Source organism: Hylaeus anthracinus, unplaced genomic scaffold (genome assembly GCF_026225885.1).
Source record: "Hylaeus anthracinus isolate JK02 unplaced genomic scaffold, UHH_iyHylAnth1.0_haploid 0, whole genome shotgun sequence".
Classification (NCBI taxonomy): Eukaryota; Metazoa; Arthropoda; class Insecta; order Hymenoptera; family Colletidae; genus Hylaeus; species Hylaeus anthracinus.
The window spans coordinates 13,521,031-13,538,890 of record NW_026533254.1 but is presented as its reverse complement, the minus strand read 5'-3'; the positions used below and the strand labels follow the sequence as shown (position 1 = coordinate 13,538,890).

Genomic DNA, 17,860 nt, shown 5'->3' with positions numbered 1-17,860 from the left:
ATATCGGCGTTGGATATATTCGGCGATAATAGCGAAAGGGTTAATCGAGAAAAGTGTCTCCAAGACTAGTCATTTGTCTCATAAGAAATGGTTACAAACGAACGTCGATAGGTTTAGTGTTAATTATATTTTTCGTACAGACACTAGTGGCGTCTGAGTCTGTACGTAACCGATGCACCAACGGATGGCAAACGTTTACAAACGGTTATTCCAAAGGTATGCGATCGCAAGTTCTCCGGAGACTTGAATCTATGTACGCTTGGTGGAAGCTCGGTAATTGGTTGACCACCGCAGAGCACCGATATGCGCGGAAAGCCATCGTTCGTAACGAAGTTTGGTTATCCGGGTACTTTTCGTGCCGCAGACTCACGTGCATAGGTGGTTCATCGGCTAACTTGTATCGCGGTTTGTGTTTGTACTCGACGGCCACGTGGCAATCGCGGTACCCGCACGTGTCTCGACCAGAAGCGAATCGATCCAACTGTGTTTCGTTAACACTTCGATCTCCAACGTAAAGATGCGTCGGCACGAATTCGATCTACGAAATTGTACAGGTAGCAGCTATATATTTAGTTCGATTAGGAAATATGGAACGATTAAAGCTTTTCCGGGGCTTGATTCGTCAAGGTTAGATAGCTGGAACGACGCAAAGGGGGTATCATGGTATTATTTGCAAAAATCGATAATTATCCGTTATCGTGCTGTGTTATCTGTTAACATTCGCGAGATAGTGTACCTCCAATGTTCGTCGTTTAATAAAAACGAGCAGGATTTTCTGGAGACCTCGACGAAAAATAAACCAGACGTTTAGTTGACGTTGAGTTTCAACGCTCGCTAGCGGGTGAGTAATTCATCGAAGAATCGAGTGACGCGAGAATGGCAGCTATCGGGGCCGTTGCAATTTGTCTCACTGTTTGACGATAAGATTAACCGTAAGAATTCATCGCGCTAAGAACTCTCCCTCTCCTCACCGGTGACTCGTAGGAACTGTGGTCCCCCCCTTGGTGGGTTCGTTGACCTATTCTCTGTCGGGCAGCGAAGCAAACTGATAAAAGTGCATTTCGACCGTTCTGCCCCCGACCGGGAGGGTCCGAAACGTAAGCTGTCAGCTCGCTAGAAATCTTCAATCTCTCATTCTTTGTTTCGCGAGTTTCGCACCTGTCGATGCAGTAATTGCGCGATAAAACTCTAGAAATGACATTGCGCGTGTTTGAGACTCGTATCTCCGAACAGCGACGTCGGGACACCGTATGTCGGGTAAGGTAGGTGATTACGTATTCGCGAGTGATTACAATTTCGCCATCCGTAAGAAATTCACATTTTTTCCCCGCTTTGTCTAGACTAGCTAAAAAGCGTTTCTTCGGGTATCGATTTCTCGCATAGATCAGGTACTCGCTCGGTCTGTACGCTCGGAAGATTCACGGATATTTGATAAAATTTTAGACAAAGTTTGATATTCTACAGACGAAATTGTGAACACATCGATCAGAATCGTCTCGTAATTGTTCGAGATTTTAATCTGTCGGGTTTCAGGTGCACCGACAAGGAAAGCATCGATCGCAGAACAGGAAGGAGACCGATAATCGTTCTCGAGCGATATCGAGTCGCGGTCGATTCAAAAATTGTTCGACACCGGCGTAGACATAATTCCGATTCGGTTGATCGTTCGAGCTTCTAATTTCGACTTTACTGGAGCGGTTTCGACGGCGGGCTATCTTATCGTTAATTACGGTGGCGCGCATGCGCTGACGCGATCCGAGACTCGCGTTCCATCTTCTTCCCTCCAGCGTTTCCCGTCGACCGGCGATCTTTCTCGTGCAACGTACGTACGACACACGCGAGGTACTTTGTGCCTTCGATGTGTCAGGAGGTGCAGATTACGGTGGACTAATAATAGACGATGATAAAAATTTGACGCGCAAAATGTTCCGCGGGGAAAACAGCGAAAACACGAGGGCAACGTACGGACACGATTCGCGACTTTGACTCTCCGGCGTTATTCGTCTTTCCTCTCTTTCGTTTTCCTTCTCGCGACTTCTTCGACCGTCCGCGTCGTATCCATTTTTTATCAAACGTATCGGCGCTCGAGGACGTTATTCGTTCGTTCGTAGAATTACTTGTTCGTTCCATTTACGCGAAATTCGTCGGAAAGAACGGATCGTCGATGATAGGTTTCGCTTCCGATAATCTTCGATTCACTTTCACGGCCGATTCGGAACGCCGAGTTTCTCTTTTTAATTTTCGAGTTACCCTTTGGAACGAACGCGATGCTCGGTTCGATATAGCCGCGTGTTTCGTATGTAACGAAACACGGCGGTTTCGTTTGGCGTACCTTTGGGTTAACGTTCCCAGGAGCGCGATAATTCTATCGTGAATTCGGTTGAAACGATTAACGCGCAGATATGGTCAACGCTTCGTGTAAATAAATAATCTTAACCTAGCTTTGTCCACTTCTGCGTACGTTTTCAGACGATGGCAAAATAAAAAAAAAAAAAAAAAGGAAAAATATTACAGACTCCCGAGTAAATTGTCGTAACGAGTATCTAGCGAACAATAGGACACGCGGGGGCGGAAAAATTTGCAAATAAGCGGCCAGCGAAAGGAAAACTTTTTAATTGCCAGTTCGTGCAGGCGTTGTTATAGATTCGAATGCGGGGATAAAATACAACTTTTGTACAATATAAAAGTATCCACCGCAAACGGGCGAGGTGTCATCATTAAAACGATAGGCGGCATCCGAAGAGTATAATCAGCCTGCCTGCCACCGTCGTGTTGTCCACTAAATTGTCGTTTAACTCGAATCCGCGCCCCATACTACGGCGTGGAATGCGATCAACGCTTTCCTTTGCCCGCGCGGAATGCAAATATCTATATCAGAGGTAGCTTCGTCTCGCCGTGAGGTGTAAAACGTGTCGCGCGATAACACTGCCGCGAATCGACGCGCCTCTCGTTTCGGTTACCAGGCACGGCCGACGAATTCTAATCGGACCGAACGAGGCTAGGTGTCGCGATCGCCGGAAGAGATCGAAGATTCGAAATCGAAACGTTTGTCCTTTCGTCGGTGCATCGCGAGCTTAATCGTCTACGTCGATTACGATGAAAGAGAGCTACTTACTTAAAGATACTCTTGGGGTCGATACCTGCGGGCATCCTTAGAGGTATTTTCTGTTGCTCCAATAGAGATATGTTGTTGTCCTGTGACAAAAAAGGAAACGATACAATCGATAACATACCGCTTTCACTCAGTCAGAAGGAATATGCACCGAATCGATCGTTTATCGTTGACATAAGGGCGAGCATGCGAAGACGACGACTACTGATTCGAATGAGATTCTCGAGACAGAACTCGTCTCCATCTACCCACGCCAGAAGGCACACACGTACCTGAGAATTTTTGGGTTTGGCCGAGAGGTCGAGCGGTTGGTCGACCGGCGTTGCACTGTCCTGATGAGCCTGTACCCCAACGAGACGCGCCTCCCTTGGTGGCAGACACCACTGGGGCAGCAAGGTGGGGTAGGTACCGCTGAGAGCCGCGGCGACCACGGAAGCCGCCATTGGATCCACCTGGACCGACATCGGTGACTCGGCCGATCGCGAGCTGCTGCTGCTGTCGCTCTGCGGACTCTGCAGGACGCGACATCGAGGAACGTTATGCTCAGGTCCGGCTCGTCGTCATTGGTCGACGAAACGCACGGAAAGGAACTGATTACCACCGGCGTGGGAGGGAAGAAACGATCATGGAAAAGGGAACGTCCTCTTCGACGAGGCGGACAGATCGAATCCCGATCAAATTCGTTTTTCACAAGGTACGGGTCTACGACCACCGGTCACCTTCGTGAAACTTTTATAAGGGCGTCGCGTCAAAGCGATCAAAGCCCCGCGGACGCCGGGTACAGGGGCGAGAAATAATAAAAAATTGAACATTTTGCGCCGTATCGCACCCGTCACGCTCGAGAATCGGTAACGCTGTCGCACGACGTTGTCCTTTCCGAGCGATTAATTATGCGCTGTGCGAAGAAGTCCGCGCTTGTTCAACGCCGACACCCGAATCGTACCCACGGAACGCGATCTAGGTTATTCTCGGTCGACGCTACGAACGCGGTGTAACCATAACCATGATGTAACGCGGGATACGAGCCATGAAAGAAAACCGAGTGCAAGTAAAGACGTCACCCTTCTTCGGAAGGTATACTTACGAGGGGCGGTTGATCATCGTGCGGTAGCTTGCCATCCAGACAAAAGTAACACTTGTCTAATGGCTTCCAGTCTTCCGGCGGTGGACTGGTGCGTCGGCCTCCAATAAGAAACGGCGCCACCGCGTTCCTAGCCGCCGCTTCAACCTCCCGACACGGCAACCCTGACCTGGTCCCATCCGAATCTACCGACGGTGTCGTCAATATCGTCGGGCCGCCTCCAGAACCTGGCACTTCTTGGAGCTCCTCCTCTTTCTTTACTCTCAGCAGGCCCTGCGTCACCGGCTGCGTCCGATCCAACGCGACTTCTTCCGTTCGTTCCTACGACAAAAATCCTTCGTTGTGATCCGAGTTATTCGTAATTTCAACCAACGAGTGGGATTGGAAAGGCTGTTACAAATGTGTTCCACCTGGGAAACTTGAATTAAAACTAATTCTATGATGGTAGGATCCGATCAAATTCGACTTCACCTTACACTATCGATCGTTATTTCAATGCACCACCTTATCTGTAATTTTTCCAAAGAAAGAGGATCATAGTTTAGTGATTACCATGCACGACTCGAACTACTAAATATCATACGTCACTATACAGTTGTTGTATAGTTGCTGTCTTTCTCTGTGTCGTTAGTTATGTTAAGGATAAAATAAGCACTGCTGAGGATGGGTATTTTAACGAATGCAAAATTTAAGGAAATCATCTACCCAATTGCTTCCAAACCCTGCAAATGAATTCAAATATGATTAGTCTATTTCAATAAGTACTTCATATACGTTCCTCCTCGAAAAAAAATCACAAATACGATGGTGTATTGAAATTATCATTAAACCTACCGACGTCCATTTGTATTTATTAAATTCTAAAATATTTTACGATTGAATTAAATCGAATAGTGCACGAAACAATTGCATATAGATAATTCATGTATCCTATATTAGAACTATATACACAAATTTGGAAACAGTCATTCGACCGGTCGTGGTAGGTTTAGCGTTAACCCTTTGCACTCGGATGTACCATCTGAGGGGACGTTGGAAATTCAGAGATCAGACAACATTTTCAAAGGCGTACACTTACTTGGATGTTTCCATTCAAGTGGCACGAACAAATAAATCAAAGTAGCATTACAATAAGTTGCATGCTTTTTATGCTACATTATTTAATACAACATGATTCCTCTTCGCGTATTCTGCAACAAAATGGCTTCGAGTGCAAAGGGTGGCGTAAATATAGGAAAACAACGAGGGTACGAACCTTGGTCCCTTCCGTGTCGGTAGCGTTGGCAGTCGGATAATCCCGAGCAGCTCGATCCTTGTCGATTCTGAGAGGGCTGATGGGCCTGTCGGCATCCTGGTCGAGCTTGAGCCGCTTCTCCGCCTCGCTCTGCCCCCGTCCGTCCTCTTCCTCCTCGTTTTCTTCGTCGTCCTCTCTGTCGTCCGTGGCACCGTCCCCGTCGTTCTGCCGGCGTTTGCGTCTTCGCCTGGTCGGAATCGTGGTCGTTCCCGTGGTCATGGTAGCCGTGGTGTTCGCCGACGCGATCGTCGCTATCGTGCCGGTGGCGGTGGTGCTGATGGTGGTAACGATGCTCGTTCCCGTTGTCGCCGTCGTTGCCGCCGTTACCGTGGTCGGTGTCGACGAGTCCGTTGCTTTCGTTGTCGATTCCTCTCGCGCGACGCCGTTCGCGTACTCGTCTTCGCCGACCTCGACCTTTACCTCCTCGGGCCTGAGGCGGCGAGGATCGTCTTGCTGCTGCTGCTGCTGTTGCTGCTGGTAGTGTCGGTGGTGATCCTGGGCCGAGGACTGAAGGTGATGATGGTTCTGCAGAGGATGCCTCTGCAAGCTGTCCTGTTTGACCAGACCCGTCGTCGTCGTCGTCGTCGTCGTCGCCGTCGTTGGCGGTGTTGTCGTCGTCGTTCGTGCAGCCGACGCCGTGGTCGTTGTCGTCGTTATCGTTGTGGGTAACGAGGAGGACGCAGGATGTAGCGTACGCAGCCCAATTTGTTCCAAGTTCCCGGGTACCGGGTCGCAGGACGACGAGAACGCCGAGTAGAGCCGGTGGTGGGGCTGTGTCGTCAGTGATTCGCTGCTGCGAGTACCGCTGTACAGGGTGTCCTGATATTGCTTCCATCTCCTACGGCCCATTAACTCCTCCGCTACCCGTTCCAGACCTGCGACACCACCGCAACTACATCAAACAATGACGAACACCGCTTACCCGAAACCCCTATGCCGGTGTTTCTCAACCTCTTTCAACCGCGACCAAGGGGGTGAAAGTAGCTCCGGTAACACGGAACCGATTGGATAGGAGGAGGGAGTCTAAATATTTTGGAAAAAGATATTCCTCGCTCCTGACTTTCATCTCGATTTTCTGTGTACGATCGTCCGTTAAAGAATCGTCCGCTCGTAATGAAACACGCTGTACGCCGGAGAGCCGAACGAAACGTGGCTGCGACATCGAGGCGAGGGTAGCGATAAATCATCGCGGCCGAGCGAACTAGCGCGAAGTTTCGGGTTCGACGGATCACGGAAAAGCGAGTTTCTCGCGTGAATATAAAGATCCGTTGACCGCGATAATTCTGGTAACGTACGCCGATGTCGGAATCACCAAAATCGCATGCTCGAGAAACCGACCGGATGTGGTGGTTTTTTGAAGGACACAGCGGTAGCACGCACGTCCCAGTAGAATCTGGCAGAATGTCGCAACCAAGAAAATTGCAGCACACGAAATTGCCGGCGCATTACGAACGCGTTTAGTAATATTTCCTCTATTGTTTTTCACCGCGTATCGCGAGGATTACGCTCCCGCTGCAATCGAGTTTCGACCTTCCGCGAATATCGTCCCGTCCCCCGCCGCAACTTTTTCGTATTCTCCGAAACACCGTAAACGCTTGATTCAAACTTGGTTGCATTTGCCACTGTGGCCAACGATAGACGAAGCGATAACAGAATTTTTCCGCTTCTTTATCCAAAGGCCGAATAGTTGAATGTTATCGTTGCGCTCTGACGTAATTAATTGCGAGCAGCGTCGCGACGAGAGGCTCTACGAACGCTAAGCATCATTCTGGACGTATTCGGCCATCCCATAAGTTCGTACCGTAGATTGTGCCAATATTTAATAAAAAAAACTATAGAAATTTTATAGTGACGTTATGACTATGTCAGAAAGCTGCTCTAGGGCAACATATGTAATTTAAAAGTGACTTTTTGAACGTACAATTTCAATTTTACTCATATTAAAATACAGGTAATTATTGATTGGAATAATAATAAATTGAGTCACGAATGTTTGTAGATGTTTCTTTTCGAAGTAGAGGCTTTGGTTTTACAGAAGTTTATTATAAAAATGCACTGGATCTGATTCAATAGAAAATCCATCGAGCGCAAAGGGTTAAGGGTATGTTTCACGTATTAATTTGAGTAGCAGAAGAGTAAGTTGCATGAATTTTTGGGATGACCTAATACATCGTATCGAACAACGGTAACAAACCGTTTCGGAGCCGCGAAGTTAGAGTAAGCGTCACTGGCGGATGGATCGAATCTCTTCGAAAATTTGTGTGCCTTGTACACGTCCATTCGCGAGTGTGGTTTCACCGTAGAGTATCCCACTTTGAATCCGTCAATTGATTCTAAGCAGACACCCGGTACGGTGGCACGCGTCCCGCAAATGTACTATAACTGTCACGCCATTTGGTCGTCGCGTGCGCCACGAGCACATGCCAACCGATGAATGTACGTAAATATATTTGCATGTGCACGTAGGATTCGCGTGCGCGAGAAGATCGAGCGCGGAGGCGATTTTTCATGGCTGCCGCCTTTGTTTCTCACCGGATTGATTTTGTCGACCAGCCAGCGCAGGACAGTCGCGCCGATTAAACCCGGACTCGCGTCATTTCTCGAGGAGCCGAACGAGCCTGGACGCCGAAGAATTTGCAGATTGAATCGCGCTGGGAATCAATTCGCGTGAAACCTATTCGCGCGATCGGAATTCCCGCCTCTACGTCACCCTTTGCACGCTTTTCGATCGAGGCAAAAAGAAGGTTCGTTTCGCTCCCTCCTTGTCGAGGCTCTTCCTTTCCAGCTTCTCGAAATATTTCGCGCGATAAAAACAAAGGGATGCCTTGATTCTCGCTAGCAGTTGGTCGCGTTCGCGTGGTCTGCGGTATTTCTGCGATCTAATTGGTCTAGATCAGGGATGAGTAACTTCGAGTAGCGATATTTTAAGTGTGTTCGTAGTATTTGAATCTTGTTTCAAAATAGAGAGAGTTTCGCGAGAGTTCTAGTCGGAATTATTTGACTTTGTTACTTCGCCACACCCTGTACGTGTCCGCGTTGCTGAAATTTTTAGACTACCGCGTGAAAAAATGTTGGGAAATGTCGTTCGACTAACATTGATCGGGGACGGTGAATTAACCGCTCGCTAGGCCGTGAAAGGAGTGCGCGCAATGAAAAACATCTGAATAAATTATTATTGTTTGTCGAACGTTTCGAACGAATAGCGACGCCCCCATCGCGGTAGCCCATCGCCGTCTGCACGGTCATTATTTAAACGCTCTAGTTCCACGCAGCTTATCAAATACAGGTATAATGCCAGTTTGCGGAAACGCGAACTGGATCTGCGCCGAGCGTCGTCGCCGCCGCGACGTATCTGCTTGCACGCGCGGCTGTCAGAAAAACGTACGGCGAGCATTACGGTCAGGGCTGAGTTTGTACAGGCAGACTTTAAGCGGGGGCTCGATCGAAACGTATTATTTTTTACCCATTCCGGCATGTTTCGTAATTATTTTTTTCTTTTCGGCCACTGTTTACATTCTCGTGAGTTTTAAATGCGCGAACACACGGCTATTGTCGCAGCCTGTGCGAGTACGCGATATTGGAAAAATTATAGCTTTTCACGCGAGCGAGTTGGATCGGTTTCCTTCGATCACGCGTCATCGAAGCAATGCATACGATAGACCAGCGTATCGTACACAATGGTTAGACGAAAATATTGTAGTATCGCGTCCCTCGTACGAATAAGGAGTCAAACGAAAAGCAGTCGACCGTGGATCCCGAGATCGTGGATTCGAATCAACGTGACTTATTTTTCGTAGAGACCACTGTAACATTCTTTAATTCGTTCTGTGAATTGTTGTACAGTTCGATTATCCGCAAACAGCGGATCGTAGACCGACGACGCGGATCAAAGAGACGACCAATCAGAGATCGGTTTGTTTTACAGTGGGCAAAATGTCACGCCCATTGCGATCGAAAATTTTAATAATGCATTGCGATCGAAAATTTTAATAATGCATTGCGATCGAAAATTTTAATAATGCATCGACACGAGGAACGTAAATTGCACAAGTAAGCGCAATCGACGTAATACGCTAATCGGTGTATCGAGGAAACCTCAAACTTCTTCGTAATCGAACCGAGCGTGCACCAAGACAACCGCAGCAATTATACGAATCATCATCTCACGGGAACGTGCTGAACACCAAGGTTGTACGGTGAGTCATGAAAATCTGTCCAGGATAAGACGATTGCCGCACGAAATTTTTCTCTGCGTTAAATTTAACCTTGTTCCTCGGTGACGTCAAATGCAACTCATCTAGCACCACTATCGCGGACGATGAAACGAAACGCGATGCATTTGTCATACGCGAGAGGTCAGACGGGGGAGCGAAGTGCAAAAGTTTCTTTGTACGATGACGTTGGCTTGTATCGAACGAGAATTAATAACGAAAACGGAAATGTATACAACGTCGATTATCCGAAAAACCGGTTATTGCAACGTAACATGAAACTAAGATCTTGTTAACTTATCGTCGTGCTGTACGATACTAGGAACGAAAAGACTTGGAGATTCGATTGGACGAGGCCGATTTTGATTCCACGGTGCTCGTAGAAAGGCGAGAAACAATTGGCCCGGAATGAAGTGTAGGTACACACCGCAGTCGATGCGCTTTTGATAGGAAGCGCGAGTTAAGATTCCCCTTTTTCCTCGAAAGGTCTGATTAACCGCGTCGGAGTCTATCTCTATCTGCGTCTACTGGTTGCAGCATCATCGACCTTGCATGTAATCAATGGGCTCCGAAGAGAATAATCCGGTTGGAAAGGTAGTAATCGCGCTTTTTCCTCTCACTCCGTGTTCTTCGTCGAGTGGGCGGCGAAACACGGGATCCGGATTTCCAAATGAATGAACGTATCCAGCAAAACGCAACGGTATAGCAAACGGAGTGAAGAAAGAGAAACAGCTTGAGACGGAGTGTCTTTTGCAAGGCGTTTCCTAATGACGTAAACTGCACCGAATCGAGAGGGACGGATTTGTCGTCGTCGTTCATGGTGTCGGGAGCGCGCGTTCCGAGCAGCGCCGTCTAATTGGTTAACTTTCCAGGCAAGAAAAATCGGAGTCGGGCGAAACGTGTGCCGTTGGTTTTCAATCGTTACCAACTCCGCGACTTGACATTTTCCGCGAACAGCATCGTCCAAAGAACGAGCGGCTCTTCGTTGGATATTCACCGCGAGCAAAGTTCGAGTCCTTGATCGATTTCAGAAGTAATTAGACGGCTGGCGCGCCTCTGGATGAAATTCCAGGCAGGAGGTGCCGAACCAATCTTATCTCGCGTGCCATTTAAGAGGAAGAAGAAGTAGGGCAGATGACCACGCCCGGGATTAAGCCAATGACGCAGACTTGGCACCAGGAACTTCCCCCGGCGACGTACGAAACGATCGTTCCTTCCACTTTCGGATTTTTCCAACCGTTAAATTGTTTCACGAGGGAAACTACAATTTTTCGACGCTTCGACATTTACTCGTGGTAGAAGCGAACTTCTCGATTTCAGGAAAGTGTGCCGTATCGTGTTGTAGTTTTTGCCTGAGAAAATATCACGACGATCGTTTACGTAACCAGCTTCGCGAATTTAAATTTCAGACCAATTATAATTATTCGCGGGTTCCAAACGTGGATTTGAAACTGATAAATATCGATTCACGTGATTTTATTTAGTTGCGATCGAGGACGTTGCGCAACGAAGGGCTAAGGCGAGGCGAGATTTCGATGGAAGTCGAATATAGCCTACAGCATGTTCCACGATAATAAGAAATGAAATCTCGTTGGAGCAGAAAAATGTGCGCGCGTCCGCAGAGCGATCTCGTCGGTCGTTCTGTTGATAAATCGAGAATCAAAATGAGGAAGATTCGAGAACGAAGGAGAGAATCTACTTTCGACGGGCGTCCTCCGCGAGCCGAGGATATAGCGGCACCATTCTTCAATTCTAAATCGAATGGCCTCGGGGCCCATCCAACCAATGGCGGAGCCGCAATTTTAGATTCAGGCGCGCGCGCTATATTTCCCCCCACGGTCCTGCGTCTTGGTGCTATTCCCTTGGTCCCGTCACTAATCGTCCGCCCGTTTCGACCAATGGCAATCCGGTTTAGACGAGAGTAGAAGGTTAGGAAATGGGTGGTCGGGCATGGTGGGGCCGCAGCTGGCTCTCACGACGCACAAGGCTATCCTTTGTCCGAAACTCGCTTGCGATTCGCCTGTGCCGCTAAGCCTTCAGGACGATAATAACGAAATAATTGCGATAACGACTCCGTGTGCCAGACGGTACCTAGCTTTCGACCGAGGTCGGTGCGTCCGAGTTTCGAAAATTCGCGATTCGGTGACACCGAACTCGCTTCGGAACAACCAACAAAAAACGAAGTAAGCGTCGGTAACGTGTTGCGTGCTCAATCGACGCGATGACTTGCTATCGGAGATCATCGGATGCGCTTCTTTAACACGTACGCGATCGGCAGATATTTTACGTTTCTAATACCGAGTACTGAAAATAATAAAATTCCGAAGCTGTACATCGCAAATTACTATACATAGAACGAAGATAAAAATGACAGAATATGTTTCGAAATGTCACTGTTGGAAATATGTAGTGTACAAAGTAAACAGATTTTCGTAATTTTTTCGTAACCAGGAATAGAAGTTGAGGCGACGTGAATATGTTAAGAGCGATTAGTCGAAAATGTAAAGCCTGTATTTTAGGAAGAACTATGTAGTATTCGTACAGTCGCGAACTACGAATCGAAATCTGGGAACCGATAAGGCCGAGAAATAGGTCCGCGATTTCGATGAATGAATCCGTGGTGCACGGCTTTACGCGTTGCGTCGCGAACGAGCGTGGCGGTAACGGAGACCGTCCGTGGAAAACTGTTATTGCATTTAATGCGATCCACGTCGATAGCTTAATTGCAACGATCCGAGTGTGTTTCGTCGAGAGTTCGAAGCCTCGTCTCCGACGCTATGAAAAAATAATGTTCCTGGTCGCCTACCCGAGAGTATATTATCAGCGTCGCTTTGTTGCACGATCGCGAGATTCCCATTCACCGGCGAGAGATCGGTTAGCGGTTTTCGTGGCGAGCAAAGGACAGAGAACGCGAGATGGATGTCGAAATCCTCCGAGCGTTACTTGTCTCTCAACAAGGTATGGAGCCCAGCCGTGCCTCATTAAGATCTCGAAACGATGCTTGCCAAAGATAGACTCCCCGAAGGTTACTTGTTAATAACCCGATGATATTCACACCTAAAGAATTATTGACGAAACATTGCGTTTCAGGGGCCTCGCGTGTATCCGCTCGAAGCGTCAACGAGTCGTGTCGCTGATCCATTCATCGCGAAGGATAGAAGGCGGTTTGGTTTCGAAACGGTCGGAATCGAAAGTCAAACGAGCATCGCGGCTCGTTCGAAAGCCTCGGATGTCGTAGTGATCGAAACGGAATTAAGTCGGACCGAAACGCGAGGGACACGCGAACAAGACCTTGGATGTCGCGGGCATTCCTTACCGTTATTTTCTATTACGTAAACTTGTTATGCGCGACAAAAACAGAGAAGTGTGAATCTTCGTGGATAATTGTAGATAAATTCGTGTACGTGCACCGTTGCGAAAAATATGGACGAATGGCAAAAGAAAGAGGAAAAGCCAGCCGCCAAAGGCTGTTACAAAAGCGCGGAAGAATCGAAGGAACAATGTACGGGCATACTCTGAAAGCAAGGCTGACCAAAAGTACCAGCTGCCAAAATTTCTGGTCTCTCCGCTCTTTGTACTTCGGCCCTTCCATTCGCTCGGAACCGTCACCCCGGTGGTACCGACCGCTAGGCAGTCGATGTATTATCGAGCGACTGCTTCTTTTTCTTCAACAATGTTCGTCAAGGTGTGCACGCGTCGGTACGTACACAGATCTACGTGAGAATATGTACGAACGTGGGCTGACCTCGCGGACCATTCTTCTTCGTTCCTCCTTCCCTCTATCCCTCCCTCCTTGTCCTTCTTTCACGTTCTTTCCCTCTCTTCGCCTAAGCTCTCTACCTCTCTACCTCCTCTCCTTGCCACTCACTCTTTCTCGACGATTCTCCACTGGTATAATGACCTCGGGAATCACTGCTCGGGTCGAACTAATGGAGCGATATCGTGCAATGAAATAATATACTGGAACAATGTGAAATTACTGCTCCGGGCAGCTCTGCGTTCGCCACTCCGATGCTTGGAAATTTCAAGAATCGCGACTTCGCGATCCACGGCGAACGCTTAACGGGATTATTCCATCGGGTCCTAACGCCGTGCCATAAACAAGATAAACGATCGAGAGTGGGATGCATTAAACGTTCCTTTTATTTTCTATCTCATCGAGAGCACCGCGATTCCCACGATGATTCCCGATCATCGAAATAACTTTCGAACTCGTCGAACGGACTTGCTACGCGATACGTAATCCAAAGTGGAATTTAATAATCATAGCCGCGTACAAAGTCGCTCGAGCAGAGCTGGTTAAAGACGGGAATGCGAACGGACTTTTATACGTCGAAGACCCTAGATACACCACCTGTCTTATATCCTGGTGTTTAAATATTTAAAGAACAAGATTCGCGAACAAAAGTTACATTGCTGGCTGAATGTGAAATATAATTTAATAACGGTGACAGATCATATAATAGTTGAACCGTATCGTATGCCGAGGGATGAGCGCACAAGAAAATCTTGGTTTAAAATGATTGCCATAATTAGCGCATATTTAGATAAACGTGCCGTATATTTCACAATTTCAATTGGACACTTTAGCGTTCTTTTAACATGCTATGCATTTACTTTAACAACTTACTTTGCTAGATACGGTTCATCTTTATAATTGTATGTTGCAATTAATGGGTGACAGTTTCCTTTGTAAAATAAAACGGTCACGTTGAACCAAAAATGAATTCGTGTCGTCGCGAGATGCGTACTAGGGTAACGCGAGAGTACCTGTGATATCGTGTCCCGTCGATTTAAGAAAGCGAAGAGCAAAATCTTCTGCCGGTGTCAAAGAAACGCACATTGGGCTGTACTTTCGTCGTATTTTAGCTTGGTAAGCGATGTAAGCAGTAATCGGACACCAAGGCGTACAGCGTAGTCGTCTTGTGACCCATTTATCGTTCTCCGCTGTCTAGTGTTACCCGCGGGAAGAGTTGTATCGCGAGATCGTCGTGTGGGCTACGTTAAATTCATCGTTGACAAAGAAGTGACATTGACGAATTGGAATGCAGAAGTCGGTACGCCTGGAAGCGGAAGTGCGAAGGACATCGTGCAATCGCGTTGAGATATCGGGACCTTAACATCCTTTTTCCGCTATTATTTCGACGAAAACCATTAGCGTCAATAACGATACGCAGATAGAAATGGTAGGGGACAGTTCTCTAATGTTCAGCACTGCAAATTATAGGGCAGCTATAGAAAACACGAACCAGGCTATAAAATATGCAACGCGGGTTCGCAAGAGTTGCGGTGACATACGAAGCAATCGCAAAATCTATTGTCGTTTCACTTTTGTTTTTTTAAATGACCATACATATAGGTTACTTAATCGTTATTAACATATGCTCGTTTTTCCCCGTTTCCTACCGATAAAATATATTAACATTAACGTGCATAAACCGCGTTTAATCGTTGTTATTATTATTTCATATTGGATTTTTCTGACTCGCGATAATAAAATATATTAATATTGATAGAAATTCACGTAATTCAATCATTATTATTATATGTATATTGAATATTTTCATTCTGTTAATTCATCGATAAAATATGTATCGACAAGATTATTTTTCTCTTTAATCGTACCTGTTCTATCGGCATGTATAATTTATTGTAACGATGTACGATGAATTAATTTGCTCTTAATAATCATAGGTGTCTCAAAAAAAGAGGAGCTATAACTTCCAGTATCAGCGTACGTAGAAAGAAGCATCGAAAAAAGTAACAAAAAGGGAAACGAAATATTTTGAGTGGTACGATTTTTGCAACATTCTTCTAATATGGTTTTCGTATGGTATAAAAGCAATTTGGAGGTCTCGTTTGCCGTCCGCGTTTTAACGCGTGTTTATTTTTCGTGGTTCCTGACTGCTGTTTTCGAGTTTCACTCGATAGCGAAACATTGGGAGGACGAACGGGCTAGAAGGGAACATCGTTGCGACGATACGTGTGTTCGGCACGAATTGCATCCAAGCGACGAACGACACGATACGCGCGAACGTGTGTGTATACATGCTCGAAAGAGAAAGAGAGAGACCGAGGACAAGCGAGGATAGAGCGTTGGGTACAGGATGACCCAAAATATGTGCGCTTTTCCCTAAATCTCACATATACGATTCTCTCGCGCGGCATCGAAGATTACGGAATTAGTCTTCTTTCAGACAATGTAACGCGGTGGTAAAAATTATTCGAAATTAAAACTCTACTCGGAACGAAATTCAACGAGTGATCTGAAAGAGACGGATTTAAAATGCAACGCATCACAGTCGTTATCCGTCATCGGATTAACTTGCCGAGTTTTTTAGCAGTCGATTTGTATAACCCGAGTGTGTACATACGCGAACGATTTTTTTTTTTTTTTTTTTTTTTTTTAACGAGTCATTCGTGAATCGTACCGTTTAACGAGAGATTTACGAATTTATTTGCTTACCCCATTGGACGAAATAAAAAACGATCGGGGCCTCTTCGTGGCGATCTATGCTGTTTGCTCTAACAAATTGACACATCATTTTTCAATCGATACACATTTGCACATCCTGTGCGTTCGTTGCGATGATATTTCGTGAATATAACTTGAAACTGCAAGGTCGAGTTCGAGAACTGCCCAATGCACACGTACACGCGTATGTTTTGTGGTTAGAGGTGGTACGCTTTCGATACAACGTTATCTGAAATATTATTTCGGGCAATGTGTAATCTTGTATCTTTGTTATTTCGTGTTTAAGAAAGAGAAAATTGATTGTTCGTTGTAAATATTTCAGTGACACGTAGCAAACGATACTATTCTCAAATTACGGTGCGACAGATCGACATGCTTACACTTGGCACTTGTTCTTCCGTATCCGTGTATGTTTCTTGTCGTCGTACGTTTCACATCACCGTACAGTTCACACGTGAAAACAATCGTTTCTTATGTTAGATTGAAATCAATTTCTTCATCTATGATTGTCGTTAGAGCAGATCTAGGTAAGCGTTCGATACCTCTCGAACTGTCACGGTAAGCACGTCGCCTATTACGCGTTAGTCAATAATCCTACTATACGAATAATAATCGATGCATATCAAGTTTTCAATCGTTTTATACGTTACTTTATACGTTACTTCTTTCCTATCGAAAGTTCATAATAGTATCCACATCTTTACGTAGTATTCAAAATTAACACACCGACTTCCGTGGGGATTAACGGTGACCGGTACTCGGTTTGGCAACAGTGCCGTGGAGGCTATCGGTAATCGGCGACGTCATGGCGACAATTTTACGTGTTAATAAGAAATTTCGTGAATTACGTATTGTATATTTTTTTACGTGCGGTAATTTTACGTGTTAATAAGAAATTTCGTGAATTACGTGTGTCCAAGGGAATAGCAGATCATCGACGTTCAGAGATTTGGTCAGCTCGAGATACGGAACATCGGGAAAGTAAGTGAGAATCAGTGCTTTGGCTTTACACAGTGAAAAAGATCAGTGAATCGATCCAGACAACCTCGTGAATTACTTTACTTGGATTAATGTGACGATATCGCTGGCAACCGTTTTATCTCGAATTTTCTCAAGTACGGTAGAACGAATCGATGTTGCGTATTCGTTAATTTCCAACGAAATCTTGTACGATGAGTATAAACTTGAAATGGAATGATCCGTCAAAAGTGTATTTCGGTGTTATAATACGAGAAACTAATCGTGAAACGATTAAACGGTCAGCTTATATCGAAACTCAACGGCGAAAAATAATTCCTGTTTCCACGATGTGTCGTTGAATAATTCGCGAAACAGGTAATTCGTGAGTACAGATGATAGAACGAAAAAGGAATTGCCCCGTGGTAGAAATAATTTGTCAAGCACGAAGGGGACAAAATTACCGGTGTACGATATGAATTTTACAACTAACACCGACTGCTCAACGCGACACGCCTGTTATATTTTACAAGAAGAACGATCGTTAATATCGTTCATTGATATTAATTTCTGTCAAGCTGGATAATTATCTGACAGGCCGTGCGATCGTTTAATGGATTATTATGCGCTTCTGTCCGAGCATTAACTCATTTTCCACGTTTTAAAAAACAGCACGTCGCGGTTCGTTGTTAATTTTCCAAATTGTTTACTCGCAACGTCATTTAGGCGG

General features: G+C 46.1%; 1 protein-coding gene across 5 annotated transcripts in view; it reads right to left on the bottom strand.

The window, feature by feature from the left end:
- The window catches only part of LOC128891148 (mushroom body large-type Kenyon cell-specific protein 1), a 98,193-nt gene that overhangs the window by 28,152 nt on the left and 52,181 nt on the right, over window positions 1–17,860 (bottom strand). For 3 of the 5 annotated variants that reach the window (XM_054150412.1, XM_054150428.1, XM_054150404.1), the window contains exons 3-6: window positions 5,449–6,362; window positions 4,197–4,514; window positions 3,385–3,624; window positions 3,116–3,195 (exon numbers count right to left, since the gene is read on the bottom strand). In XM_054150412.1, the coding sequence (XP_054006387.1) occupies window positions 3,116–3,195; window positions 3,385–3,624; window positions 4,197–4,514; window positions 5,449–6,362 (1,552 nt within the window). Of the gene's footprint in view, window positions 1–3,115; window positions 3,196–3,384; window positions 3,625–4,196; window positions 4,515–5,448; window positions 6,380–17,860 lie in introns of all 5 variants that reach the window. The other 2 variants (XM_054150417.1, XM_054150439.1) reach the window with 2 other exon arrangements.